Source organism: Rhineura floridana, chromosome 20, assembly GCF_030035675.1.
Source record: "Rhineura floridana isolate rRhiFlo1 chromosome 20, rRhiFlo1.hap2, whole genome shotgun sequence".
NCBI classification, from domain to species: Eukaryota; Metazoa; Chordata; class Lepidosauria; order Squamata; family Rhineuridae; genus Rhineura; species Rhineura floridana.
Genome location: NC_084499.1, coordinates 18,144,826 through 18,172,687, shown reverse-complemented (window position 1 = coordinate 18,172,687; position 27,862 = coordinate 18,144,826). Strand labels below are relative to the sequence as shown.

The 27,862-nt window shown below is 46.7% G+C and overlaps 1 protein-coding gene across 5 annotated transcripts in view; it reads left to right on the top strand.

The window, feature by feature from the left end:
• AK8 (adenylate kinase 8) overlaps positions 1-27,862 on the top strand; it is a 94,992-nt gene that overhangs the window by 839 nt on the left and 66,291 nt on the right. Inside the window, exons 1-5 of one of the 5 annotated variants that reach the window (XM_061604218.1) lie at positions 1,623-1,783; positions 4,431-4,515; positions 12,324-12,373; positions 15,098-15,211; positions 21,465-21,533. In XM_061604218.1, the coding sequence (XP_061460202.1) occupies positions 1,700-1,783; positions 4,431-4,515; positions 12,324-12,373; positions 15,098-15,211; positions 21,465-21,533 (402 nt within the window). In that variant the 5' untranslated portion in view covers positions 1,623-1,699. Of the gene's footprint in view, positions 1-1,622; positions 1,784-2,055; positions 2,140-4,430; positions 4,516-12,323; positions 12,374-15,097; positions 15,212-21,464; positions 21,534-26,015; positions 26,060-27,862 lie in introns of those variants that run through there. The other 4 variants (XM_061604219.1, XM_061604220.1, XM_061604221.1 and 1 more) reach the window with 4 other exon arrangements.

The following is a 27,862-nucleotide window of genomic DNA, read 5'->3' as shown; positions in this document are numbered from 1 at the left end:
ATAATCATCATTATTATTATTATTATTAATTTGCCAGCTCTTCACCAATAGGTTCCAGGGTGGGCTACAAAATCTAAAATACAATATTTAAAAAAATAATTAAAACACATTTGAAGCATATGACTTCCCCCAAAGTATCCTGGGAACTGTGGTTTTTTCCTTTTCACAGAGATACCAGTTCCCAGCACCCTTAACAAACTACAGTTCCCAGGATTCTTTGGGGAAAAGTCATGTGCTTTAAAGATGCATTGTGCTTTAAATGTGTGGTGTGGCTCTCCAGGGCACCTTTCAAGCACATGACTTTCCCCCAAGGAATCCTTGAAATTGTAGTTTATTAAGGTTGCTGGGAATTTGTAGCTTTGTAAGGGGGAAACCACAGTTTCCAGTAGTGGTGGCTCCATGTCAGGGGGGCAGTGGAATCCACTCCGGGTTTTAGTCTGAACAAGCTGCTTGAAAGTTCAGACCAAAACCCGGAGTGGATTCCACTGCCTGCCTGACATGGAGCCACCAACCACCACAGGTTCCTAGGTTTCTTTGGGGAAAGCCATGGGCTTTAAATGTGTGTAGGATGTGCTTAAATTGTATGGTGTGGATCTGCCGAGTTGTGCACATTAATTGAAATGGCTCTGTTCTGAGTAGGGCGAGTGTTGGATGGAACCCAATGTACGTAAAAGGCTGATGGAGGAGAAGCCTATTAGCCAAATGGATCCTCTGCATTTGGGAGCAGTCTACCTCTGCGTGCCTGATGGAGACAGGGGGAATATATATCCATCCCATCAAACCCTGTCTTCCCTTATGTCTGCCTTGTGTGCAGAAGAACCTAGGAAGCTGTGTGTCTGATACTGAGTCAGACCACTGGTTGGCCTAGCTCAGTATTACCTACACTGACTGGCAGCAGCTGTCCAGGATTTAAGGCAGGAACCCCTTACCACAGCCCAACCTGGCGAGGCCATTGCGGACTGAACCTTGGACCTTCTGCATGCTACCCCTGAGCTATGGTCCTTTCCCACATCCGTAGCGGCGTGTCGGTGGATAGCTGAAATGTCACGTGTAATCCCTTTTACAGGATAATGCAAATGATATAATCCAAAATCTCTCTCTTCATGCTGTAACCACCATCTAGCTGGTCATCCTGGAGACGGAATGCTGAGTTAGACAGTCCTTTTCGGTCTGATGGAGGCAATATGAGATAGATATATGCTCAGAATCAGGTGATTCTGTATGAATGTAGTATTAGATGACTGAGTTCCATCATCTGGATGCTGTATAATATGTCTTTAATATTTGTACAATGCCAAAATCTATTTTTAATATCTGCACAATGCCAGTCATCATCTCTCAGCCTAAGCTACCTCACAGGGTTGTCGTGAGGATGAATGGGGAGGAAAAGGGTTATGTAAAAGTTGTTGATTTTTGTTTTGTTGTTACTACTCTGTTGATGATTTTCTTTAAAAAAATGGAAATAAAAGGTGAGCTATATAGGGATATATAAAAGGCTGTCATTGTCCCTTTAAAACTTAAACGGTGCCGGGAGGGGTGAGTGAAGAGAGCTTTGTCGCTTTTTGATGACATTTCACGGTATCTACGCGAGCCAGCAAGCCTCGTTATAGGATGGGGGCGTGGCCAAAGCGGAGGTTATTAGTTTGGCCTCCTTCCAGTGACGCCTTCCCCCTAGCGACGAGCTGTTGCTAGGGCCGCCATGGACGCCACTATGAGGCCTCTCTATATCCCTCCGCAGATGGGACTCTACGCGGAAAAACACCGCCTCTTCGACATGATGCAGGTGAGGGAAAGCTGGGCCTAGACGCCCAGGCAGCCTGAAGGGAACAAACAGCCTCCCCCCAAGAACGGTAGGATTTACGAGGGAGTTGTCCGAACAGGACGGGCTATGGCAGCGAGGTGCGAGAATTTCCGGCAACCGCCGCGAAAGATGGGCCTGTTGAGAGACTACAATTCCCAGCATGCTCTAGGGGAAAGGCGGCTTTGGAGAATCTGTGGGACTTCAGCTCCCATCAGCCCCAGCCGGCGTTGCAACTTATGAGGGATGATGGGAGTTGTATTTCAGGTGCAGCTGAAGAAAGGCAATCCGCCTTAGTCTGTAATAACAAGTCATGCTGCCATGCTTTTTTATAGGCGAGGGTAGGTGTTGGCGGTTTGTTATTTTGATTTTATTGAACAAGGGATTACAAGGCTGAAGGGAGGGACCCTGTTATTATTGATGGTTGTAAGCTGCTCTGGGAGCCTTTTTTTGGGGGGGGCTGAAGAGCAGGGCAAAAATATTTTTGAATAGGAAGCTGCCTTCTACTGAGTTCATTGACTGTGCTCTGTGAGCTTCATTCAGGTGGTCTATGGAATGTCCACAGTGAACAGTGATATTAATTTTAATTGTATTTGAATTGCTTTTGTTTCTTATGTTGTATCTTATTGTGTGACTATTTGAATTCTGTGGAGTTACAAAAACATACAGTACGTACGGTTGCTACACCATGCAGAAAAACCATCAAGTGGTCCGCTAGGACCATCAGCAATCTGCAAGTGGTCCATGAGGGGAAACCCATGGCACAGCAGTGTGGCTATAGTCCACAGATAGGTGACCTGTTTCTCTCCAGGTGCTGTTGGACTCCCAACTCTCATCAGCCCCAGCCAGCATGGCTGATGTTCAGAGACGATGAGAGTTTTAGTCCGACCACAACCGGAGGGCCACAGGTTCCCCGTCCCTGTTGGAACCCTTTCTTGCTTTCAAAGGTACAGGCTCGATCTGTGTTGATAACCGATAAACCCTGGTTTTATTGGTGATCTGGCGCCTTTAATAGTGGCAAGCCAATAAAATAAAATCCAGTAATACAGCAGCATCCCATCCCATCCCCTTGCAATTGTCATCTTGTGTGGAAATTGTAATCGCGGCTTTGCCAAGAAAGGGACATTAAAGAGACCAGCGGGGGGATGCAACCTTAAACTAAGGGATACAGTGGGACCAGCTGGTGACTCTGCTGTCCGATGACACGCTGTGCTTGCCTCTTCTCTGTTTCTTCTGCTCCTGTTTGTTCTCCAGGCAACGGGATCTGAGCAATGAGAAAAGCAGGGTGACCTGCAGAGTAACGGCTAATTTGGCAAGGGCCGCAGTGGCCTCTGCTGGCTTTTAGGCATAGCTGCAGGTATATCCACAATGATGAGAACGATGGTGGGTAGGCACTTGCGGTCCCAATTCAGTTCACGGCCTTTTCCTGAGCACAGTGATCTTCTGCCTTGAGATCTCTTACCGAGATTTATTGCAGAGGAATAATATAAAAATACGCACACAAAATGCTCCATCTCTCTCTCTTTCTCTCTCTCTCCTCCACACGCACATGTCACATCTATAGTTTTTTCCCATCTGTAAAGTATTTTACAGTCCCTATCTTTTTTTTGCCCACAACAACACAGTGAGGGAGGCCATTAGTGTGGCAGCATGCACACTTTAGAACTCCCTGCCTGCTGACATCAGATTTATGCTTCTGGCCCCTGGAGGGCTGCTACCAGTCAGTGTTGATGATATTGAGCTAGATGGACCAATGGTCTGACTCGGTATAAGGCAGCTTCCTCTCTTTCCTGTCTTATCCTATCTGATTTGGGGACTGGGCCCTGTTTCATTTGGAGCCTTCATGCATTAAACAAGGGGTCCTTTCTTTGAGGGAGGCTTGGAGGGTGGTGACAAGGGAGAGGGTCTTTTCAGTTGTGGCTCCCTGCCTGTGGAATGCTCTCCCCAGCGAGGTCAGCCTTGTGCCTCTGCTGGCATCTCTTCGTAGAGACTTACCTTTCCCCCCAGGGTTTTGATAGCCTAGGATGGTGATTTTAGTGTTCTGCCAAAGCTGCTTGTGACTGTGATGGGTGACTGTAGTTGTTTTATACATTTTTATTACTTGTATGTGTGTTTTATGAATGTGTTGTTATTAAAGAGCATTTGTTTGTTTTTAAATATGGTGTAAATTGTTTGGAGACCTCTGCAGAACAAGCGAATAACAAACCTTAATAGCAGTAATAGTAATAGTGGCTGTATATGCACCATATATTTAAAGCACATTTTTTTTCTCCCAAAGAATGCTGGGAACTGTAGTTTATACCCACAGAGGTACAATTCACAGCAACAATCTACAGTTCCCCGGTTTCCTTAGTGGGGGAATGGGTTTTCATTGTGCTTTAAATTTCTGGATACCAGTTGCTGGAAACTGCAGGAGGGGAGAGTGCTGTTATGCCCAGGTCCTGCTTTAGGGCTTCCCATAATGGGCATCTGGCTAGCCACTGTAAGAACAGAAGGCTGGACTAGATGGACCTTTGGCTTAATCTAGGAGCCAGGCTCTTCTCATGTCCTTAAATGTATGGTGTGTACGCAGCCAGTAATAGCAGTAGTAATAATGATAGTAATCATAATTTTTCCCTTTTTTTACAAAAAGGAGATGCTTAAAGGTTTGCTAATTCACAAGCCGGAACAGCCAGTGGACTTCTTGATCAATCAGTTAAAGCTAGACAGTTACGATGGTGAGTAAAGGGAGGGAATTGTTGGGTGGGATATGTGCTCTTGAGTTGAATCCAGCCTGTGAGGGGCAGCTCCCAGCCGGCAAGCTGTTAAGCACAAGTCTGTCTTTCCCATTATTGCAGCTATGGCTTGAAAGCTATTTGGAAAGAGAACTCTGTGTGTGTGTGTGTGTGTGTGTGTGTATGTGTGTGTGCATGTGTATGCAGTGGGGGGATGAAGAAGGAGGGGTGATGTTAGGGAAAGTATCTGAAGGAGAGGGTGAAAAGCAGGGCCATTCTTAAGGTTTGTACCTGCCCTGGGTGAATTAAAATGTTTGCAATTCCCTCCAATGCCCCTGTGTCCCTATCAAACATTGAGCAGCGTAATATTTATTATTCATTTCGAGCATCTGGCCAAAAACGCACTTAGAGTCCATTAATGCAGTCCATTAATCCAGGTGTGGCGGAACCTTTGGCCCTCCAGATGTTGCCAAATGGCAACTTCCGTTGTCCCTGATTGTTCGCTGTGTATGCCAGGGCCAATAGGAGTTGTCATTCAGCAACATTGGGGGGGTGGATAGGTTCCCTGCTCCTGAATGAAACCAAGAATGTCCTTTGCAATCTAGAGGGCACGACACACAAGGAAAAAGAGATGGGGGGGGAAGAGGGGGAGAAAAGCAAAGTGGGGTGCCACTTCCTAAATAGCAGTTCTTATAATAATGACCAGCTGGGAGGGAAATAGTTTAGGGGCACAAGGAATAGTCTGATGGAGCCGGTCTTTGAGCAGAGCTGATGGAACCGGCCCTGCCTCCCATCTCTCTGAATAGCAAATGAAACTTGCAAGAGTCAGTGGGGATACTACTTTTTCTTATTTTGAATGCGTGTCACTTTTTTGCTCCTTCTGCTTTTTTTAACAACTGCATCTGTGGCCGATGGAGATCAGAAGGCCCTTGATCAGGTTTCCTGGAATGCAGAGGAGGGGAGACATAGAGGCAGCTGATGAGCCGCCAACTGTCTCCTCTGGCCCCCTCCCAAGGTTCACGCATTCTCTCTCTCTCTCTTTCTCCATGATATTTACGCAGCTGACAGAGGTGCCCCCAGAATTTTGGCTCTCCATGCGCCTGTCTCTATGGTTAGCTCTGCCTCGGCATTTTCTGGCTGGCAAAAGGAAAATGGCGGCTTAGTTTCAAGGAGTTTCTTTTAAGCAGGATTTGGCTAGCCAACTGTATATCACCTATCAGTACCACTGTGCCCAGCAATGTAGTTCCTGACCATCATCTGCAACACTGAGATAGAAATGTCTAAGGACGGTATGTAGAGGGGACGTCCGTGCCTGTGTTTCAGACCTCACAATGATTTTCTACAAGCACCTAGGTACAGTGGCGGTTGTGCCCATTCCCGATTGACAGGGCAGAAGGCAGAGAGGCCAACAGTAGGTGGAGCCGCAGTCAATGAGAGGCGGAGCCAACTAATGAGAGTTTTATCCCCACCCTCCTCCCTGTTGAGTTCTACAGGGGCAACTGTGAAACTAAGGAGGAAGAAGCTGGCAGGCAGGGCCACCCCCTGGACTGGTTGTAAGAAAAACGTCAGGCAGGTGGGGGCTGGATGAGGGCAGGCTGAGGATTGATGGGCCAGTGCCCCACTCACCCTAATGGAGCAGCTTTCATGGCCTAGTTAATAAGAATCCCCACACTAAATGTGCATAAAATACCCAGCAATCCTGGGTCTCATCCTTGTCACTCCAAACGCTGCATCGCCTGTGTGTACCTCGGGGAGACAACTACTTTCAAAAGCACTAGGACAGGCAGAACACATTGCATCAAACAGAACATCACCTGCAGGTCCTGCAAAATAATTTATATCACTGAATGGAAAAGACCAGGATGTCATATGCAATACATAGGAAAAACCACAACTGACCTACGGCACCTGCTTCAGAAACCACAAATCGGCGATCTTGACACAAAAAGAGGAGCAACCCATTGCAAAACATTTCAACACTGAGGGCCACAGCCTGTTAGACTTTACAACAGCTATAGAGATGCCAACAGATCCAGCAGTATTGACTAAGAGGGAGAACGCTTGGATATACTCTCTGGACACATTGGCGCCACATGGCCTTAACCTGGAGGACAGTACCAGCATCACTTAGCTTCTGCAAATGAAGCCCCTCTGAGCGTTCAAAGCTCTATAACGGTCACCTTGGTAACAGCACTTGTATGTTAGCAGCTGATGAAGGTGGAAGCTGAAACATTTTGGTAGAACAATCATAGAATCATAGAATAGTAGAGTTGGAAGGGGCCTATAAAGCCCTCAAGTCCATATATATATATATATGCAAAAGATGTCATTTGAACCTTGCTGGGAACCATGCCCCACTCTGAAACCTAAAATGACATCCTTGAAAATAAGGCTGGCCTACATCACTGGCTGTTATACAGGGCTGCTGAGAATGTATACGAAGGGCTTTGAACCTGCTGTATCAAAGTATTTTTATTATACTCTGTGCTGCATGAGATGGGTTTATTCTGATGCCTTTAGAAATGGTTCCTTAGGATCAAGAAAGACCCCCCTCTCACAAATGTCCCCCCTCCCTCCCACACACAAAACTCTTCACTTTTAGAGCAGCTGTTTCTGTCCTCCAGACAAAGGCCTACCCATGAGGATCATGGGATGTGGGAGATTTCCATTGGAATTGGGAGTGGAAATTGCTGCAATTTGCATGTTTGTCTGGTGTCGGGAATGGAAATCACACAAGTGAATGAAAGTGGCATTCGCTATATTTTTTTTCAGTCCGCAAACATTGCATAAATAATTACATTATTTTCTCCATTGTTTCTGGCATTTCTCTTCCACTGAAATTAATTGCATAATTCATTGTGTATTCAGTTGCGTTAGTTTCAGCCACAGAGGACAGCGAGACGTACAGCGTTAGTGGAAGCTGAACTGCAGGAGAACAGAAACAGCGCTGATTGCGACGAACACAGGGCGGAATGGAAATCTCTGCCTCCCTAATGTGCCTAGTACCCAAACCCCCGTGTGCTAGTTACTGGGGTTTGTAAGACACTTTAAATTTATTTTCCCATGGAAAAGCAAATAGAAAGGTGCACTAACAGTTATATTAGAAGCAGCAGCAGCATTTCCAGGGAATGACTGGAGTTCTGAACTACTCCCTTATTTACACTGTCTGTGCCCCCACCTGAGAACTTCCAGATGTCATTAAGCTGGCTACTTACCCCCTTTTTTCTGGTGAAAATTTGGCTTTCTGGTTCCATCTGGGGTGGCAGCTCTTGCCTGCCATTTATTTTTATGTTTAGTATTAGTTACTCGCTTGCCACTGCTAACAAATTCCACTGCTTGACAGCATCACAGGCGGAGAAGCTGCAAGTAGGCCTCTTACCTCTGTGTGTGCGCGCGTGCGCGCATGCATGTAACGAAGGCTGATGAATCGAACTGGGGAAGCCTGCTTTCCTGCCACAATGAAGAGCTGTTAACCCTTCATCAAGATTATTTGATTTACAAACTGTTCACCCTTAGGCGGATTAGATTTGGCTATGCACAATGGCACTCTAATTTTTTGTTCCGTGTGAGCTGTCAGGGAAAGGCTGGTGGTGTGTTGCTTTGATGCTTCTTTTTTTTTTTTAAAAAAAACCCCAACACACACACACACGCACAGAGTAAAGCATTACAGAAGTTCTGTTGCGTCGCATCAACAAAATCTCTGTCACTAGAGGCATCCAGAGCTCTTCATGCTTCAGGACTGAGATTCAGATGGAGGTGGATTTGAAGCTAAATATTTGGGGTGTGGTGTGGTGGGGTAGGGGAGCAAAGCCGTTTGTGTTCAGGAGCTGTTTCTGAATGTAGCTGGCGCACATTCTGATCTGTTTCAGAGAGTGTTTTGTTGTTGTTTAAAGTGCCCTGTGGCTGGGGTTTCATGCAAACCTTTCAGCTCTAAAGCTGGGTGTGACTCAACTTGCTATGGTCATCAAGAAAGGAGATGGTCTTTTTCTTTGGACTTCTGTTTAGCTCAGGAACCTGTGGCCCTCCAGAGGTGCCTGGAGTACAACTATCATCATCCCTGACCACTGGCCATGCTTGCTGGGGTTGATGGGCATTGGAGTCCAACAGCATCTGGAGGGCCACAGAGGCAGCTTCTCTTAGCGAAAAGATGCTTCTTTAAATTGGTGGGTACACAGCCTAAGGCAAGGCAGGGACGAATCCCGCGAAATCTTTGTGCGAGTGGAACAATGTCAACTTGCACAACAGAATGTCTTTCCTCTGTGCATGCACGCCCCCCATCTGCTCTGGAAAGTTGGGGGAGCCCCCTCCCAGAGCAAATTTTGGGGGTTGCACCATGGGGAGAGAAATTTTGTTGCGTGAGTGGAAGTTCTGCTTGTGTAATGACATCTCTGGATGCAGCTCATCGTTCTTTACCTCAGGTGGCTTTTAGACAAATTCATGAAGGGTCATGCTATTGGGGCGTGTTAGCTACTACTGCTGTGTGAAAACTGTATATTAAGAGGCAGTAGTGCCTCTGAAGAAGATGGAGGCCACAGCAGAGGTGGGAGAGCCATTGCCTTCCTGCCCTGCTTTTGGGGAGGCCAGGAGCATCTAACTGGACACCTGTGAGCAATTGTACTTTTGCTGATTATTTTAATTTCTTATACTGTATTGCATTACTATTTGAGTTCTAAGGCAGGTAAATCGTAGTACAATGAAATACAATTTAAGAAATAAGAGAAGCAATGGAAGTGGAGTGAAAAACAACCCAGCATCTAGCGCAGTGCATCACAATTGGTACAACAGGCTAAAAAGTCATTAAACGGACCGCCAAGACCATCAACAATTTTTGAAGTGGCCCGTGGGGAAAAAAGTTTGAGAACCACTGTGGGAGACTAAATTTATTTATTTATTTAATTAATTTAATTTATATACCGCCCTAAGCCCGAAGGCTCTCTGGGCGGTGTACATAAAAGATAAAACAAGCACAGTGTATAAGTACAATAAATACAATAAATCAAGAACCAAAAACAAACAAACAATAAAAGAACCAAACAACGTCCAAAATACAAGATAATAGTGAAATACTGTTAAAATACACTTTAAAATGCCTGGGAGTATAAAAAGGTTTTCACCTGGTGCCGAAAAGATAGTAGTGTCGGCGCCAGGTGCACCTCATCGGGGAGACTGTTCCACAGTTCGGGGGCCACCACTGAAAAGGCCCTAGTTCTAGTCACCACCCTCCGAGCTTCTCGATGGGATGGCACTTGGAGGAGGGCCTTAGATGTTGAGCGCAGTGCTCTAGGTAACAGACCTTTCGCAATGTCCTCAACAGTCTTCTTTGTCCCATACTAGAATTTCCTTCTTGGAATTCGAGCATGGACAGCTGTGGCACTTCAGTAGCTGCTGGGATGGGGCCCCGATCCAAGAAAGAGTGAAGCAGACTTAAGCACATTGAAATCAAAAGGGTTTACTTCAGCCCACTTAACTCTTTGTTGAATTGGTGCCCCCCTTGACTTTACAATAGGATCTGTGCTCAAACTGGAAGGGTTAAACAGTACATACAAAGTTTGCCCCGTAAAATGCTTTGCCGCCCCGCCTGTGTCATCTGTTTAGGGACTGTGACATAGATGATTCTTACTGGCGTGCAAATGAGTAAACCGGCGCTTTCTTCATTGGCTCGTCTGCTGCCAGCACCTAGGCAGAAGGAAAACCAGATTTAGTACAAAGTGAGCATTTATGGTAGCCCTGGGCGATATTAAAGCCTGAGATGCCGTGTATAATGGTGTGTTTCATTTTTTTATCAAACGTTTGTCCAAGAAAGCTGTGTATTAAAGCTTCAGTACCTCAGGGTTTTCTTGTGAATTTTAAATTGTGCTCCTACTTAAACCTCAAAAGGATCTGTAGATAGAAAGGTTCTTTTTTTTATATATTATTTTGCTTTGAAGCCAGTTGAAGAAGTTGATTAGTGTTGGCACCAGAGCACATTTCAATGGCTCTGTTTATAAATAATTCCTCGCTACCAGGCTGGAGTTTCAAGGTGTTAAGATTTTTTTTAAGGGGGGGCGTGAAGAGAGGGAAAAAACCCCTGTAGGTTTTAATCACATTTATGTTTTGAAAGAAATTAGGGGACCAAAACAGCTTGATGTATCCTTTTAAAGTATTCTTTCCTTGACATTGTATACCCCTTTCTGTTGCACTTGCAAGAGCCAATATGTGGCAGAATTACTTCCTTTTAAATCTCCCAAGTCAAATAACTTTGTAAAGATGAATTTGTAATTTTGGGAAGGGGGGGGGTTCATGCATGATTTAAAAATTTCCACTGCCCAGCTCCACACTGGAAAGTGGTTGCAAAGCTCTTTTTTGAGAGGCAGGTACATTTTCCTCCCTTGGCTATCTTGGCAAGGTCAGAGAGCCTGGCTCCCTTGTGGATAGTGCGATCTGGCAAGAGTTGCCATTTTTTATTTTGGCTGGCCAGAATCTTTGACTGAAATGATCTCTGCAGGTACCTTTGGAACAGATGTGAAGGGTGGAAGGGAGCAGGTTTCCAAGAAAATACTCTAGATGACAAGGCTATCACGGTGTTTCCATATAACATGACAGTGGTGGTGGTGGGGAACCAGATCGCAACCTCCAAGGGCAATGTGAAAGTCCAATTTTCAGATTTTAGAGGAAGCCAAAAGATGTCAGGAATGGAGGGCAGTGGAGTGAGTTTCAAAGGAGTGAGTTTTTGGTCAGAGTTATAATTAAGATTAAATTGCAAACAAAAACAGGCCAACACTTCCAAAACAAGCAGTGTCTTTAAAAAGTGTTTATGGTTCATACTCTCTGTTTCTTTATACCTAATAACCTGCCACATCACGTTTGTTGTGCACGTGCAAGAAATCGGTCCTTCTGTGTGGCAGCACCTGTGCCTTTGGAACTCCCTGCCCACTGATATTAGACAGGCACTTTCACTTCCAGCAAGCCTACCCAGGGATGTAACTTTAAGAAGGGTTATACTGTAACTGATTACATTTCTTTTTATGTTACTAGTTTTTTAATATTTGTTTTTACTGGTATTTTTAACAACATTTTTAGATTGTTTATTGTGAACTGCTTAGAGTGGGGCTTCCCAAACTGTGGTCTGCAGACCACCAGTGGTCCATGACATTTCTGCATGAAATATTCATATTTATTTTTAATTCTGTTTTTATTGCCTCTTTTATTTCTTAGATTGTATTAACAGTGCATGTGGATTAATGGGCTGTTGGTGGCCAGCTAGGAATGCACTTCCTTTTGTTGGCCTTTGTGGTGCAGTAAGGCAAGGCCCAACCAGGGTGTCAGGCAAGGCAGCCAGGATTCAGGCTGGATACGAGGCGATGCAGGGCAAGGTTCTCGCTGTGCTCTGGGGAACACACAGCTCTGAAGTTGCTCCAGCTGAACAAGTTGAAACGGAGCCTTTATATAACAGTAGCAGCAGGTGCAGCCTGACTGTTAGGCCAACCTGTGCTGCAAGCTGCTGCTCTGCTCCAAGGGCCCAGCAGTCTCCTGCCGTGATGGAGCAGGGGATCCCCAGGTCTCCTGCAGCAGAGTCCTCAGAGGATGGCAGTGCCACGTCCTCAGGCCGGGGGAGGCAGTGGCCCAGCGGGTTCATCTGAAAGCACTCTGGGGGCCTGTCTCCGCATGCCCTTCCCTTTCTGAGGCCTCGCCTTCATCCCCTGAAGATGAGGAATCTGTCTCCAGGGTCACAACAGTGTATTGTGTGTCTTGGCATAATTCTATAAATTACAATGGATCCATAACAACTGGGATGTCCTGACGTTCATGTTTTTTCTCCCTTTAATCTGCAGTTCCAAAGATCTGTATACTTGGCCCACCAGCTTCTGGGAAAACAACTATTGTAAGTGGATTTTTGTGTGTTCGTGTTTCACATGGAAATGTTTCTAATGGATAGCTGATGTAGAATGAATTGCCTTTATTAGAGTCTGTATATACAAAGGCTTGGCATTTTGCTGGGCCTTCCTCCTTTTCCCGTCCTACGTTTATATCCCACCTTTCCTCCAAGGAGCTCAAGGAGGCGTATGCAACCACCCTGTGGGGTAGGTTAGGCCGAGAGAAAGTGACTGGAGAGGGGTAGGTAGGGCAAAGAGCTACAGGTAGTTAAACTAGGCAGTTTCCTCCCACAGGAGGCAGTGATGGCTACCAACTTGGATGGCTTGAAAAGAGGATGAGACAAATTTCTGAAGGATAAGGCTATTAAATGGCTACAAGCCACATTCTACCTCCACTGCCGAAGACAATATGTCTCTGAATACCAGTTGCTGGGAACCGCAAAAAGAGGGAGAGTGCTGTTGCTCTCAAGTCCTGCTTGTGGGCTTCCTATAAAGGGCATCTTGTTGGCCACTGTGAGGACAGGATGCTGCATTTAGATGGGCCCCATTTTGGCCTGATCCAGCAGCCAGGCTTTCCTGATGTTCTTACCTCTAGCCAGATGCATAGCTGAGCCTCAACCCAGTAATCTGTTTGGGTGGGGGCCTGCAGAGATGATTTGTCTCCCCAAGGGAGGGAGATGCATCCTGCTTCCATCACAGTAGCTGTCCTGATGAAGCAGGAATTGTGTGTGTGTTAAGGGTGGGTGAGGAATTCGATTCAGTTCACATTTCAAGCCAAATCTTTCACATTCACACTTTCTGAAACGTCAGAACTGAATCACAACCATCCTTCGAAATTCACGCTTATTTGAATTTTGCAATGCAGTTTGCCAACAGTGTTTACAAAAATGCGTATGTTAGGGGGAAATGTGCATAAAAATGAGTATATGAGTGAAAGTAACATTCAAAAAGCATTTTATGCCTAGAAATTGTTTGCAAAAATATGTACAGTAGTCAAAACTGTCTTAAAAATATGTTTTAAATATGCGTTAGGAGAATTTCATGTGAAAATGCTGGAGAATTTTCATGAGGATTTTTTTATAAAATCACAAATTGCTGCCGAAATGTGGAGATCCGAATTTAAGATTGGAAAAATGAGAAACTGAGAGAATCAAAACTGACAGATCTTTCCATACCTAGTTGGGGGTAACATGAGATCCTCCAGCTGTCGTGCTCATGCATATCCCCCTCCCACCTTTTCCCTGCAGTGCCGCTTTCTCAGACATCTGCACTCTGCGAGCAACATCTATGACAAGCAGTGGGGAACCTGTCACCTTCCAGGCGTTGCTGGACTACTGCAACTCCCATTACCCCTAACCATTGACCTTGCTGGTTGTGGGAGCTGATGGAGTCCAACAGCACCACAGCTTCCTTACTGCTGAATTAGCAGGAAGCATGAACCCTCTGGGTTATCCAGGCCTGGTACAAATAGTAGGACTCTGGGTCTTCCCTGGCATCTTTGGCTGAACAGAGTAGGATCGTTTGCCTGCCAGATTTCAGGCTCCTGGCTCTGCCCAGTCAGGCTGCTGATCTCAGGGATCCTGGGCTAGAGATAAGGCACCTTCCAAATCTGGATTCAGGTGCTGCTCACTATGGCTGTGCCCTACACTTTACTACAGGGGTGGGGAACCTGCAACTCTTCAGAGGTTGTTGGACTACAACTGCCATCATCCCTGACCATTGACCATGCTGGCTACGGGGCTGGAGTCCAACACTTTCTGAAGGGCCACAGGTTAACCACCCTTGTGCAAATTCCAGGGGTATTGGTAGTGCATATCTCTGTTCCTTTTTATTGCTTGAAGAGTGCTCTGAGGCCTGAGTGTACACAATCCCAGGTAGCAAGGTCCCATCCTCAGAGTTTGCAGTCCCTGAAGCCAAGCTAGCATAATGATTAAGCTGTGAGCCAGGAAGTTCCAAATTCAAACCTTTCCTCTCTTCCAAATTCCTGAAGTAGCCTTAGGCAATACTTTTAGGCTCTTTGCCCTGCATCTCTGCAGGTAAACTATCCTACCTTGCAGGGTTGTTGTATGGATTCCCTGCTAACAATGTATGTAAAAGAATTGGAACACTTTGAGGCTGCAATCCTCTCCCCAGCCGGGAGTAAGCCCCAATTAATTCAGGGAATTAGGCACCAGTAGGATTGAAATGTCAAGCACTTTATAAATTATTATTATTATTAACCTGAAATATTGTCCTTACGCTAAACCACTGTTCCCCCTATCCTGCCTAAGGCTGAATCCTGCCTTAACTCTGTATCAGTTAATTACATGTATAACCTGTCACAAGGGAGCAATTTAAGATACTAAGATTCCCTGGAGGTGTGTTTGTCTCTATAGGTGTCCCTGCTGATTCTCCATTCCCTGGCAGTCAGGGAGAAAATCCAGGCTTCAGACTCTTCCAGTGGGAGGGTGGCAGATGGAGAGCGTGTGTTTTTAAGTGGCACCCTAAATGAAAACTTTCCAGATTTCCGTTCTGTTGAAGTTCAAAATAGACACTATATATCTCCTTTTAAAGTGACAAAGTATTTCTGACAATACTTTCCACTAAGTGTTATAAGTTGCGCATAGCAGTGAAAAACTGAAAATCCTGGTGTATCCCTTCACTTTCATTTCCTTTGGAAAGATACAGCTCTCATTCCTTCTCTCTCTCTCTCTCCCCCCCCGACCCCCTGCCCGTTCTACTTTTCCTCCCAGGCAATGTGGCTTTGTAAACAACTGGGAGTCCCGCGGATCTCTCCAGAGAATTTGCTAACCAGTTCGTGGTCAGCCCTGACAGACAAAGTACAGGAGTATCAGCGCAGACAACAGGTGTGTGGGGAACGATGCAATCTCTGCGTGGGAGGGAAAGAGAAATGATGGCATTTGGTGTGTTTTTCTGCAGATTCACCATGAGCTATCCAGTTCCTTCAGCACTTTTGTATCTGTGACAGTTCCAGTACAGGCTGGTGGATTTTGTGACAGTGGGCTCCCTTTTCCTGGGGATGAAACAACAAAGCGATCTTTGTTGCTGTGAGCTGAGAATCAATATTGAGTTTTTCTGAATGTACACTGCACCCTGTGCTATAGTTCTTACCAAAAGCAAGATATAAATAATTCACCCTGGGTCGATAGGGGTTCGTGAGTGGGATACATCAGAACGTAAGGTAGATCACAACTAAGGATGTCAGAGAATTCTGTCAGAAGCAGGAACGGGAATGGAAATTGCCACAATTTCCATGTTCTGTTCACTGGGGCAGGCTTTTGCCAACATGTTACCCTGCTGCCGAAAGAATTGCACTGGCTGCCAATTTGCTTCTGTGCTAAGTTCAAGGTGCTGGTTCTTGTGTGTAAAGCCCCTATACCGCTTGGGACTAGGATAGCTGAAAGATCGTCCCACCCCTTATATACCCAGTCAGTCAGGCCTTTAGAGTGGTGGCACTTTCACTTTGGAATTTCCTCCCCTTTAATATTAGACAGGAAACCAAACTTTGGCGGAATGGAAACGGCGCTGATTGCGATTAACGCAGGTTGGGACAGAATTTGCTGCCTCCTTATATCCCAAGTCACAACTTTCTTTTTTAAGAGGAGAAAGATTAGAGTGGGGAGTGAACTTTGTGTCTCGCATCACCCACCTGTTTGAACCATTGCGGAACTTGGTAAGACTTTCATCTCGTAGGAGGACCCAGTTGTTAGCCCCCTGCACATGTGCAGATAAAATGGAGACAACTGACCCTGACAAGCTCTTCCAGGACCCTCTCCTTGAAAGACTTCTCACCTGGGCCAAGGCCCTGCAGAGAATGCCAAAGAGGGTGGTCCAAGGCAGGTGCAGCTCAAGTCCAAAATTAGCAGCCTTGAGCCTGCAGAACAGGGGCAGGGGAACCTTTTTCAGCCCAAGAGCCGCATTCTCTTGCAGGCAAGCATGTCAGGGCCACATGCCAGTGGTGGGCGGGGCCAGAAGCAGAAGTGGGTGGAGCAACAAATGCAGATTTTACCTTTGTACAGGAGGCTAGCTTCTACACACACTCACGCACCCCTCTCTGTCCTCCATCCAGACAAACAAGAAGCACTGCCAGAGTTTTAGGGACGCATTCCAGCCAGGAAAAGACACTCAAGGAGGGTGCAAGTGGGGTGTGGCCAGGGGACAGTTCCGAGGGCCAGATAGAGTGGTCTGAAGGGCTGCATTTAGCCTCCAGACCTGAGTTTCCCCACCCAGGGCCGGCGCCGGAGGGTGGCCAGGTCGGGTCCTAGCCGAGGGCCTCTGGCTCCGAAGGGCCCCTCCTTAGGATGGGTGGGTAGTGCTCCCTTCCGTAATCTGCATCGCACATCGTGGAAGGGAGTGCTACCCACCCACCTTAAGGAGGGGCCCTTCAGGGAGAGGTAGGTGGGGCGTGCATGCGTGTGCGTGCCAGGGTCCAGGGCAGGCTGGTGCCCAAGGGGTCACTCATCCCTGGCGCCGGCCCTGTCCCCACCTCTACTGTAGAGTCAGGGGATCAGGCATACCCCGGCTGGTCTCAATCTCTCTCTCTCTCACATGCACACACACTGCCCCCCTCTCTGTCATGCACACGTGCACACACTCCCCTGTCATCCTTGGGACCAGCCAGTGATGGATTTAAGCTGAAGCCCCCAACAGAAGGTGCATAGCACACGTCGGGTAGCATGACAGCTTCCATCTCTGAACTCTGCTCTTGAGAAAGAATTGTGAGCCCATGCACTGTGGGTCCCACAGATGCCTCAGGAAGAGCTGAGAGAAGCAGTACAGTAGGGCCCCGCTTTACGGCGCTTTGCTTTATGGCACTTCGCTAATGTGATGGTCTCAATTAGACGCAATTAGACTAAAGCCCCACTCATACGGCGCTTGTTCCACTTTTACAGCGGTTTTTGGGCATCGTGCTCTATTCTATTAAATGAGTTCCGCTTTACCATGGTTTTCGCTTTACAGCAGGGGTCTGGAACGTAACCCGCCGCATGAGTGGGGCCTTACTGTACCAGGAATAAAGCCTCTCGCTTGCTGCCTGGAGGTTGCCAGTGCAACACTTTCTTCTACATCTCCCCTGGTCGCATCCTGCGCTTCTCACTCTTTGGCTGGACAGCTCCCCTGCTCCATCAGCAGCAGTCTTGCCGCAGTCCCGCTCTTTCCCCCTCCTCTTTTAAAGGAGGAGGGTTTTCTTTTATTTATTTACTAACAGCCTTGTACCTGCAGTTGCTCGGGAATTCTAAGAAACCCAACAAGCAACGCAGTTTGAAATCAGCGGTTAAAACCTGCGCCGTTTTGAATGGTTCGGTCCGCCATCTTGATTCAAAAACGGCATCTAAGATATCAGAAACCCATTATGCAAAATTTGGTTACGATATCTTAAGAGGTGTCCAAATGCATAGCGAACAAACAGTTTTCCACAATATATAGTAGGTTTGCAAAAAAAAAAAATCTGTATCGCCAACATTAAGTCGGGGGAAAAGCCGACATAAAACCAACGATAAAATTACATTCATGAAACAAGTATAAAATGATCCTGACTTTTTTCCTGTCATCAGAGAAGATTTTTATTCACTTGTGCAGCAAAGCCAACCATTAATTTGCAGGGAGAAAAATATAAAGGAACACAGGCGTACGCACAAAAATCCCCTTTGGTTTAATTACTCTCATTATTAGCATACTTCGGGCTAATCAGCAGCACTTTCAAGGGTGCCCTGTAGGGTTTCCTTGATTATTATGGCATGGGACATGAAAGTCAAGGAGACCTGGCAAAAAAAAAAGAAGGCAGCAGAAAGAGGGGTGTGAAGCAATGAAGTCAGCGTAGTACTTCACACGCTCTTTTGGCTTGTCCGGTGTTTGTAGAGAACGATGCCTTTGGGAAAAAGAAAACAAGTGAATTCTTCCTTCCCCACCCCTCAGAATGGGGTTGGCCTCACTCAGAAAGCACACAGTGGAAGCTGGTGACCATTGAGACTGGTGGGGCGGAGCCCAAAGAGCACATGGAGCCTGAGCCGATGACAGGTAGAGCCTGCTAATTCTGATTTTGTCCCCGGCCTCCTTCTTGCTGAGTTTTACAAAGGCTATACTGAGACTAAAGAAAAAGAGCTGACAGCCAGTGCCACTACCTTCTGGGCTGGATGTAAGTAAGAAGGAGGGCAAGTGGGGGCTGGGTGAGGACAGACTGAAGTTGGTGGGGCAGAGTCCCATTCGCCCCAGTGGGCCAACCACCACTGGAATGGAGGAAGAGGTCTGAGCGCCTTCCTAAGTCTATTGTCAGCACTCCTGCTTGTGGCAAGAAGTGCCGAAGAGGCACCACGTGTCGGGGCTTGCGGGGCAAAAAAGCCTGGCTGCCCCCTAACATATTTAGGAGCAGGGAGTCTATTGTAAAGGCCCTGTGTCACACCCAGGTCCTGTCAAGCTGAGGGCGAGGGGCTGCAGCTTGGCGGTGGGGCACGTGTGTCCAGATTCCATCCCTGGCATCTCCAGGGAGGGCCGGAGAGACCCGTGTCCAAAACCCCAGAGAGCGGCTGCCGGCTAGTGTGGACTGGGGGTCCTTAACCTGTGGTCTGTGGACTTCTTGGAGGTTCATGGATGGGCTTCAGGAGGTCTTTGAACCTGGCGCAAAAAAAATTATCAATTTCCACTGCAATAAAATAGATTATATTTATTTATTTATGGAGGTACATAGCTTTCGTCAGATTCTCAGAGGGGCCTGTGACCCAAAAAAGCTTAAGAACTACTGGTGTAGTAGATCAGATGGCCCTGACCCAAATAGTCCATTGGTGTGACTTGGCCAAAGGCAGCTTCCTGTGTTATCATGCTGATAATACTGGGGAATGTCTGTAGCCAGCGGAGGCTTGTCTACTAGGGCAAGCAGGGGGAGCCCCCACCTGCTTGCCTTCTTCCTTACAACCAGTCCAAAGGGAGTGGTGGCCCTGGCTGTCAGCGCCCTCCTTCTTAGTCTCAATGTTGCCCCTTGTAGAACTCAGAAGGGAGGAGGAGGGCGGGGACAAAACTAGAGAATTAGCTGGCTCTGCCTGTCATTGCCTCCGGGCTCCGTGTCATTGGCTCCGGGCTCCGTCTGTCACCTCAATCCCCAGTGGCATCTCCAGGTTGGGGCAGGAATGCCCCCTGCCTGAAACCCAGGAGAGCTGCCGCCAGTTGGTGTGGATAGTCCTGCACTAGACTGGCCAGTGGTCTGACTGAGCGCAAGGCAGCTCCCTGCGTTCCCAGTGTGTAACCAGTATGAGTCCAAGACCCGCTGAGTGTGCAAAACTTGAGTGAGAACATAAAAGTATCTTGATGCCGATGCTGGCGCTTGGCCGTTTGAAAGAGCGGGCCTCTTGCATTGTCTCTAAATGCCCCCTTGGCAACTTTTTTTCCTCCCCCCTCCCCGTTGGCAAACTCCGGTCAAAAGGGGGGAGAGGACTGCAGCGCCTGCTGCTTGAGGAGGACGGGGAAGAGGAAGACGGTGGCTCCAGTTGGCTCTGCAAGTCTTAGTCGCCCCCCCCCCCCGGCAGCCTGCTAGCCTCTCTTGAAAGGACACATCAAAGAGGGAAGCGGGAGGCCGGCTGCTTCTGAGAGCAGCAGGAGGCACCTTTGTAAAATGACAGCCTCAAAGCCGCCGCCGGTCCCGGCTCCAGCCGCGAGAGGCTGCGGGAGGCTTTGACGCGACGCCCTGCGGGACCTGCAGACTTGCAAGGAACATGGCGATGCCTTTCTTTTCCCTTCTCTCTCTCTTTTTACCTGTGTGCGGCTTTGGGGAAGGATGAGACTCTCGAAGAGACATTTGAGAGGGACGAGGCTTGCGGAGAGATGTTTGGGACCAAGAGAAAGACCTGAGTCTTTTGTTCCTCCCTTGCCTGCCCGTCACAAGTTTTGCAGTCGGTACTTTAGCCCAGACGCCTTGTGTGTCTGTCGTGCTCAGTAGTGTAGTGGCAAATGCAGAAGTGCAGCATCCCTTACCGTTAGTCACTGCCATGCCCCCGTTTTTTGCTGCTGGGATACTTTCCGAAGGGTGACAGCGTCATGTGCCTGCTCAGTTAAAAGCCAAACCAAGCTGTAATGAGCACAGGAATCTGCCTTATACTGAGTCAGACCAACGGTCCATCTAGCTCAGTACTGTCTACACTGACTGGCAGTGGCTCCAGGGTTTTAGACAGGAGATCTTTTCCAGCCCTGCCTGGGACCCTTAGCATGGAAAGCAGATGCTCTACCCACTAGGGATGGTTCTCTCAGTTTCTCATTTTGTTTTCAGTTTTAAATTTGGTTCTCCACATTGCTGCAGCAATTTGCATTTAAAAAAATCCTCATGAAAATCCTCCAGCATTTTAGTGAGAATTTCTCCTACTAAATACATCTTTGCGTGCTTTTTGACTACTGTACACAATTTTTGCAAGCAATTTCTCCTAATTGATTTTTGTATGTTATTTTCACTCACGTATTCATTTTTATGCACATTTCCCCCTAACATAATGCATTTTTGCAAACATTGGTTGGCAAACTGCCTTGCGAAATTTGAGTAAGTGTGGATTTTTAGGATGGCTGTGTTTCGGTGCTCATATTGTTTTGGAAAGTGCGGATTTGATCAATTTGGCTTTAAATGCTAACTGAATCGAATTTCTCCCCCCCATCCCTACTCCCGACTGAGCTATGGCCCTTTCTCAAGAAGGCGCTGCACAAGGACCACCCCTTAGAAGAGGCATTCTGTCTTGTGCGAGAGGCAAGGAAGAATGTTTCTTATGAGACAGGGCTTGCCATCTGCAGTTTCTGGAAATACTTAAATTTAAAATCACTATTACCCAGTTAGTCAAGGCTTCTTTTTAATCAAAAGTGTTTCTTTTTAACCATTTAACCCAATCAACTAATCAGTTGTATATTGCAGCTCTACTGCTTAACTGGCAACAAGTCTTTCACTGTCTGGAGAGACAAAGCAGAAATAACTATTCCTGTTTGCCTTTTGTGTGTCAGTTTTACAACGGTTTAGATCCCTCTAGCCTTTTGAGGACTCTTTATTCAGGTGTAGCCGGTGTTGTAATTTTCTTTGAACTCCATTGTGGATATTTTACCTGCTGCATTTGTCTCTTTCCCTCTCTCAACGTTTAGAAAATTCCCGATGAGCTCTGGGCCGAACTGATTGAGGAACGCCTGCAGATTGAGGACTGTCTTCACGGCGTAAGTTTGGCTCAGGCTCCTGGCGGACGAGAGCATTATGTTCACATGTGATCGTTAGTGGTTTGAGCCTCAAGAAAAGAAAGGGGTGGGTGGAGTAGGCACAAGAGGGCTTTGGGTGGGGATGGGATTGACCCCTTGAACATCCGCCCAGGGAATTTGGAGCGCTATTAACTGCATAAATGGGAAGGATCAAGAAGGTACACATAGGTTAACCGTATGTCGGCTGAGAGAATGAAAGCCATGCAGCTCTGTTGACTGCCTGGGGCGACTGGCAGTTTCCAGAGTGGGCAATCCTGATAAACGGGCAACATTAAAAAGAAGAAGAATCAGGGCCATTCCAGACATCCTTTTTTTTATTGTGCATTCACATTTATTTGTGCTCACATAGCTACTGGGGTGGCCATACCCGATTCCACTTTCAGTACCATTTGCGCCTGCAGAAGTTTAGGAGCAGACATACTGCTTCGTTGCTCATCTGTGCGTGAAGTCTTGTAACTTGTCGACTCACAAGTGTTCCTGGCTGTTTGGAGGGGGGGAATTCTTTGGTCCCACTTTTGTTGCGCTGTATTGCAAGGATGCCCCTCCAGAGAGCAGTTATGCGGTTGCGTAGAGGAAGCATCGCAGAACGACTAATAAAGTGGAATGATGGGTGTATGGTCCAGTATAAATCCATCCCTAATGCGCTATTACTGCAGCAACAGCATGTTGCAGAATACGCCCACAGTCCTCCACCATCAGCAGTCTGGAAGGGCCCTTGAGTTTACGAGTGCAAATGGAGTAAGTGCACTTTGTTACTTATGGTTATCTCTAGCTCTGTTGTTATTAGCAAAAATCCTGTATTTTGAATGCCTGCCTTTCTGCCTGCGTGATGATTCCTAAGTAGGCTTGGCCACTTTTGGCTACTCTGCCTCCAGTCGGGAACCTGAACCTGCAGTACCATCTTCTGGCCTTCCAACAGGGGTGGCGCTGAAGCACAGCATAGAGCTGCTGCTTTCTGTGCCATAGAGGCAGATAGGGCTCTGTTGCCAGTAGGACCCTTGGTTCAAGACACTGGAGCCCTACAGTCGGTTGCTGGGAAGGAAGGCAAAGCCTGGACGATACGGGGGGGGGAAATGCAAATCATTTGGATGTCTGTGGGAGAAAGTAGATCTGCATCTTTGCACAGATTCCATTTACTTTTGTGAGGGTTGTTCCGTGGGAGAACATAAGAAAATCCTGGCTGCCGGATCAGGCCAGTGGCCGGTCCAGGTCTAGCATCCTGTTTTCACAGTGGCCAATCAGATGCCCAGTGGGCAGCCTGGAAGTGAGGCCTGAGTGCAACAGCAACTCTCTCCTCTTATAATTCCCAGCAGTTGGCATACAGTGGCATCCTGCCTCTGACAGTGGAGGGAGAATGGAAAGAGCCCTACTGGATCAGGCCAAAGGCCCATCTCTTCTCATCCTGTCAGAACATCCTGCTTCACAGTGGCCAACCAGATTCTCATTTCGGCAAGCAAGCCCTGAGTGCAACAGGGCTCTCCCATTGAGATTCCCATGAAGTGGTATTCAGGAGCATACTGCCGCCATCAGTGGAGGCGTAGTATGTTCCTAGGAGATTCTGCCCCTCTGGTCAGATCTGTCTGTCTCTGACCCCTGCCACCCTTTTAAAGGTGCCCCAGATCTATCACCTGAGGTGGCCTGCCTCACAGTAGTGGCCGCTTCCTCTCCTTCCTCAGGTTGTTGTTGTTCTTATATGCCTTCAAGTTGATTTGATTTATGGCAACCCTATGAATCAGCGACCTCCAGTAGCATCTGTTGTAAACCACCCTGTTCAGATGTTGTAAGTTCAAATCTGTGGCTTCCTTTATGGAATCAATCCATCTCTTGTTTGGCCTTCCTCTTTTTCTACTCCCTTCTGTTTTCCCCAGCATTATTGTCTTTTCTAGTGAATCCTGTCTTCTCATGCTGTGTCCAAAGTATGATAACCTCAGTTTCAGCATTTTAGCTTCTAGTGATAGCTCTGGTTTAATTTGTTCTAACACCCAATTATTTGCCATTTTCACAGTCCATGGTATGCGCAAAGTTCTCCTCCAACACCACATTTCAAATGAGTTTATTCTTCTCTTATCCGTTTTTTTCACTGTCCAACTTTCACATCCATACGCAGAGATTGGGAATACCATGGTCTGAATGATCCTGACTTTAGTATTCAGCTTCCTCAAGTATTCCCATTTAAATCGATGCCAGTGAATTTGAAGGCATATTTATGCAACACGGTATGAATCCATAAAAATGTTTATAAGTACCGTGATGCATATTTAACTAAAGGTATGTTAATCAAGGAGGTGAGATTTGTGCCAAGAAAAGGTAAATTAAAGAGTGTGTGTAGATCAATCAAAGTGTTCATTATTAGCTCCTGTGTGGACTTCGTCTCCCCCTTCAAACTGTGATTTTTACAAAGCGGATCCCAAACGAAAGGGAGCCACATCATGAAAGGATGTTGCAGCCACTTACTGGGAAGAGGGACTGACTGTTAAACTGCCCTGGGAGTTGTAGCTCTGTAAGGAGAACAGGGGGCTGCTAACAACTCTCGCACTCTTGGCAAATTACAGTTGCCAGGATTTTCTTTTTTTGGGGGGGCGGGGAAGCCAGGACTGTTTAAAGTGGAATAATAGTGGAATAAATGTCTGGTGTGGATGTGGCCCCTGTCTGACACTCTAACAACTACATTACACTGACCTTTGATTTATTACGTCCTTTATAAATTTTCATTTCATAACAGTGTACATCAAAGATCTAAAAACCACCACCAAGTTACTTTTAGCTCATTAACTATTTTTTTTAAAAACCCTCTTGCTTGTCTCCCATTTTAGTTTTAAAAGGACAATTGCTGTATTTTTAGAGTGTCATGGCACGCACGCTTTCCATCAATCTCAAGGAAATTGCATCAGTCCTTTTGAATTGTTCAAGGTAAAAAGGGAGGTGAGAGATTTAAAGGGAAATCTAAATGACTGGAAAGTGGTTGTCAGTTTCCCTGTACAAAATACCGTGTGCCTTAATCCATAATTTATTTGCTCATTTTGAATTTGCAAAGTAGAATTAAACTTTTGCATTGCAAATGACTTGCGCTTGAATTATTTGGGGCTGCCTGATTTCTCTTAGAGCTCTTTAAAGATGAGCTGCTTCAGTAATTTATCTATTTATCCATCTCCCCACCCTGCCACTGAAGATAGACAGATATTTATCCCACTGGGCCAAATATCTAGTTGTTATTATTAATTCTTTTGTATTTGCATAAATGTGCATTAATGCACACAGGCATTAGACCTGTACAGCTGTATTCAGACATCATACCAAACCATGGCTCAGGAAGCTGGATGATGGTTTGGCATAATATCAATACTGACTAAAGAAGGCTTGTGCTTTGATAGCCTGGCAGAGCAGAACCAAAAAAACCTGTGTTGACAAAGGTTTGGTGTGATGTCTGAATTGGCAAGTGATGGTTATGACCATTGCTCCAACTCCCAGAGGCCACCACACCTAGAGACAGCTGCTCTAAACTGTGGTTTGCTTGGGAAGCTCCCAACTTTAATTTGTGTTCTAAACTGTGTAGGGTAAACCGTGGCTTGTTTGAACCAAACAAAAGGAGAATAGGCTCAAGCGCTCATAAAGGCAAAACATTATTGTAGCTTTACACGTTTCAGAGTACAACAATCTTCTTCAGGAGTTATGAAGAAAAACAAGGGTTTCATGTTCTTGTTGTAATGATGTCTAGCGACTTGGATGGCTTTAAAAGAGGATTAGACAAATTCATGGAGGATAAGAACAGCAATGGCTAGTAGTCACGAAAGCTAAGTTCCCTCTCCACTGTCAGAGGCAGGATGCTCTGCATACCAGTTGCTGGGAATTGCAAGTGGGGAGAGTTGCACTCAGGGTTTGCTTGCAGGCTTTCCACTGGGGTACCCAAGTGGCCACTGTGAGAACAGGATGCTGGACTAGTTGGGCCTTTGGCCTGATCCAGCAGCGGGGCTCTTTTGATGTTCTTATGTTCTTGCAGTCACGGGGAACTTGCTAAGCTAGGCCCCAGCCCCGTTCAGTTGCCTGACTGTTCTGGGGTGAGGGGTGCTTGTGACATCACACGCAGCTCACGCCCGCTGCCACAACTTTCTTTGGAGATGATATCCGTAGCACAGAAATTGGCTTTGCAATCAGCAGCGGTTAAGTACAAGACTTCCTTTAACAGACAGCACTTTTTAAATGTCCACCTTGAAGGGGAGACCTTCCACGTCTTGAGTGTGCCTTTTTTTAGCATAGAAAACCTTAAAAAAAAATTAATATCTTCCAGTGGCTGTAGGCGTGTTTCTCGAGCCAGATTTATGCTGCTGTGGTCTGTAACACGAGTCGGCATTTTATATTGGGGGGAGGGGAAATGCTAATAGATTGCAAGGGGCGGGTGGCCGGACCACGGCACTACCAGCTGTTTGTTTTATTTCTCCTGGCGGTGTCATTTGGATGGCATTAATTGCCCAGCTTTCATCCCACTGATGGTAGGCATGCCGGGTTTTGTGCACCATTGTTTTGACACTCTGAGGTTTATAAATGTCGCCTGTATCCTCAAAGGAGCACGGCTCTATTGATCAACGGCCTTGCTGGGACCCTGTCAGGCCCGTTCTCCTAAAACAAATGTGGTTAGGGTATGGAGGGGCCACATGGGGGGGGGTCTGACAGCACACCAAGAAAACCTATGGCAGGCATTATGTTCTGGAGCTGGCAACGTGGGGGAATGGGCATTTGGAGGCGTTGCGCCTTATGGGGTTCATGTAAGGTCCTTGCAGCTCCACTGGCTGTTGCTTGAATCCTTCACTGTGTGGGATTAGTGTGGCAGCCAAGTGAATTTATAGAGCCCTGGTGAGGAATCAATCCGAGACCTTCACATGCAACCTCCCTGCCCAAGGCGCAGGCATAGTTATGGCTTACTGAAAACTGTATACTGTGAGGAATAAATTAAATAGGTCACATCCACAGTATAGATTTGAGAGTGCTCTTATGCCACTTTAACAATCATGGCTCCCCTCCCCCCCCCAATGCACACACAAACAACCCTGGGAACTGTAGTTTGTTAAGGGTGCTGAGAGTTGGTATGAGACCCTTCACAGAGCTGCAATTTCCAGCGCCCTTAACAAACTACAGCTCCCCAGAATTCTTTGGGGGAAGCCATGACTGTTAAAGTAGTATAAGAGTGCTTTGAATGAATGGTGTGGGTGGGACCGTAGCAACAAAGCCCCTGTGTGCTGAATGCTTATAGAGGGAGGCTGACTGCTCTCCTGTCGTTATCATCGATTGTCTGGTAAGGAGTGCTGTGCAGAAGCTCTGCCAGCCTGGGAGACGACCTGCCCTGCCCCTTTCAACCCAAAGTGACTTTGGAAGCCTACACCTGCCTACACCTGTTCTGAAGGGGAGGAGTCCACAGCTCTGCTTACAAAGAGGCCTTGCTTCAGCAGTTCTGCCAAAACAAGCCTTCACCCAGAATAATGAAGTTTTGTAGGAGATATAGTAGATGGTTTTCCTTAGGGGTTAATGGTTACTTACTACCTCTTTGTTTTTCAAGATTGTTTTATTATGTTCATAATACTGAAAAGTTGTTATTGCTTGCTGTTATATTTGTTGTTACATTACTGCTTTATTATTTTTTGTTATTAGGAAATTGTTTTTGCAGTTGTTTTTGAGATGTATTTCTGTTCACCTTGTTGTATGCTGTCTTGAGCACACTTTTTTGTGGAAAGGCGGCATACAAATAAAACGATGAATGAATGAATGAATTGGCCCACCCTGTGGACCAATTTTGTCAGGAGGGCGGGGACAAGCCACCTGTCAATCACATGACATTGTTATGACATCACACAAAATTGACAGCTGGCTTGACCTACCCACTTGTCAAAATCCCTTGTGTGGGATTTTTAAGTGCTGGCCGGCTAGCTGCCAGGCGCTTGGGAACCACCACGCAAAGAGCGTTGCCAGCCATATGCTTGGCTGGCACTTTGGGAAGTGCCAAGCGCTGGCAAAGCCTTCTCTCTCCCCTCACCCATCTGATTGGGGAGAGGAGGAGGAAGCACTAGTTGACTTGAACCCGGCCTCCTATTACGGGAGGAGGATGTGTTTTATTGTGGGCGGCATTCGCTTTTCTTGCCTGTCTGTCGCCTTGAATGTGAAAGGCATACTTCCCAATATTTGACAGGTGAAAATGGGGGGGACGTTAATAATCATCATTATTATGACAATGATAATAAATAAGTAAAAAGGCAGGGTCCCTGATTGAAAGAATTTACAGTCTAAAATTTGGCAGTGAGAGG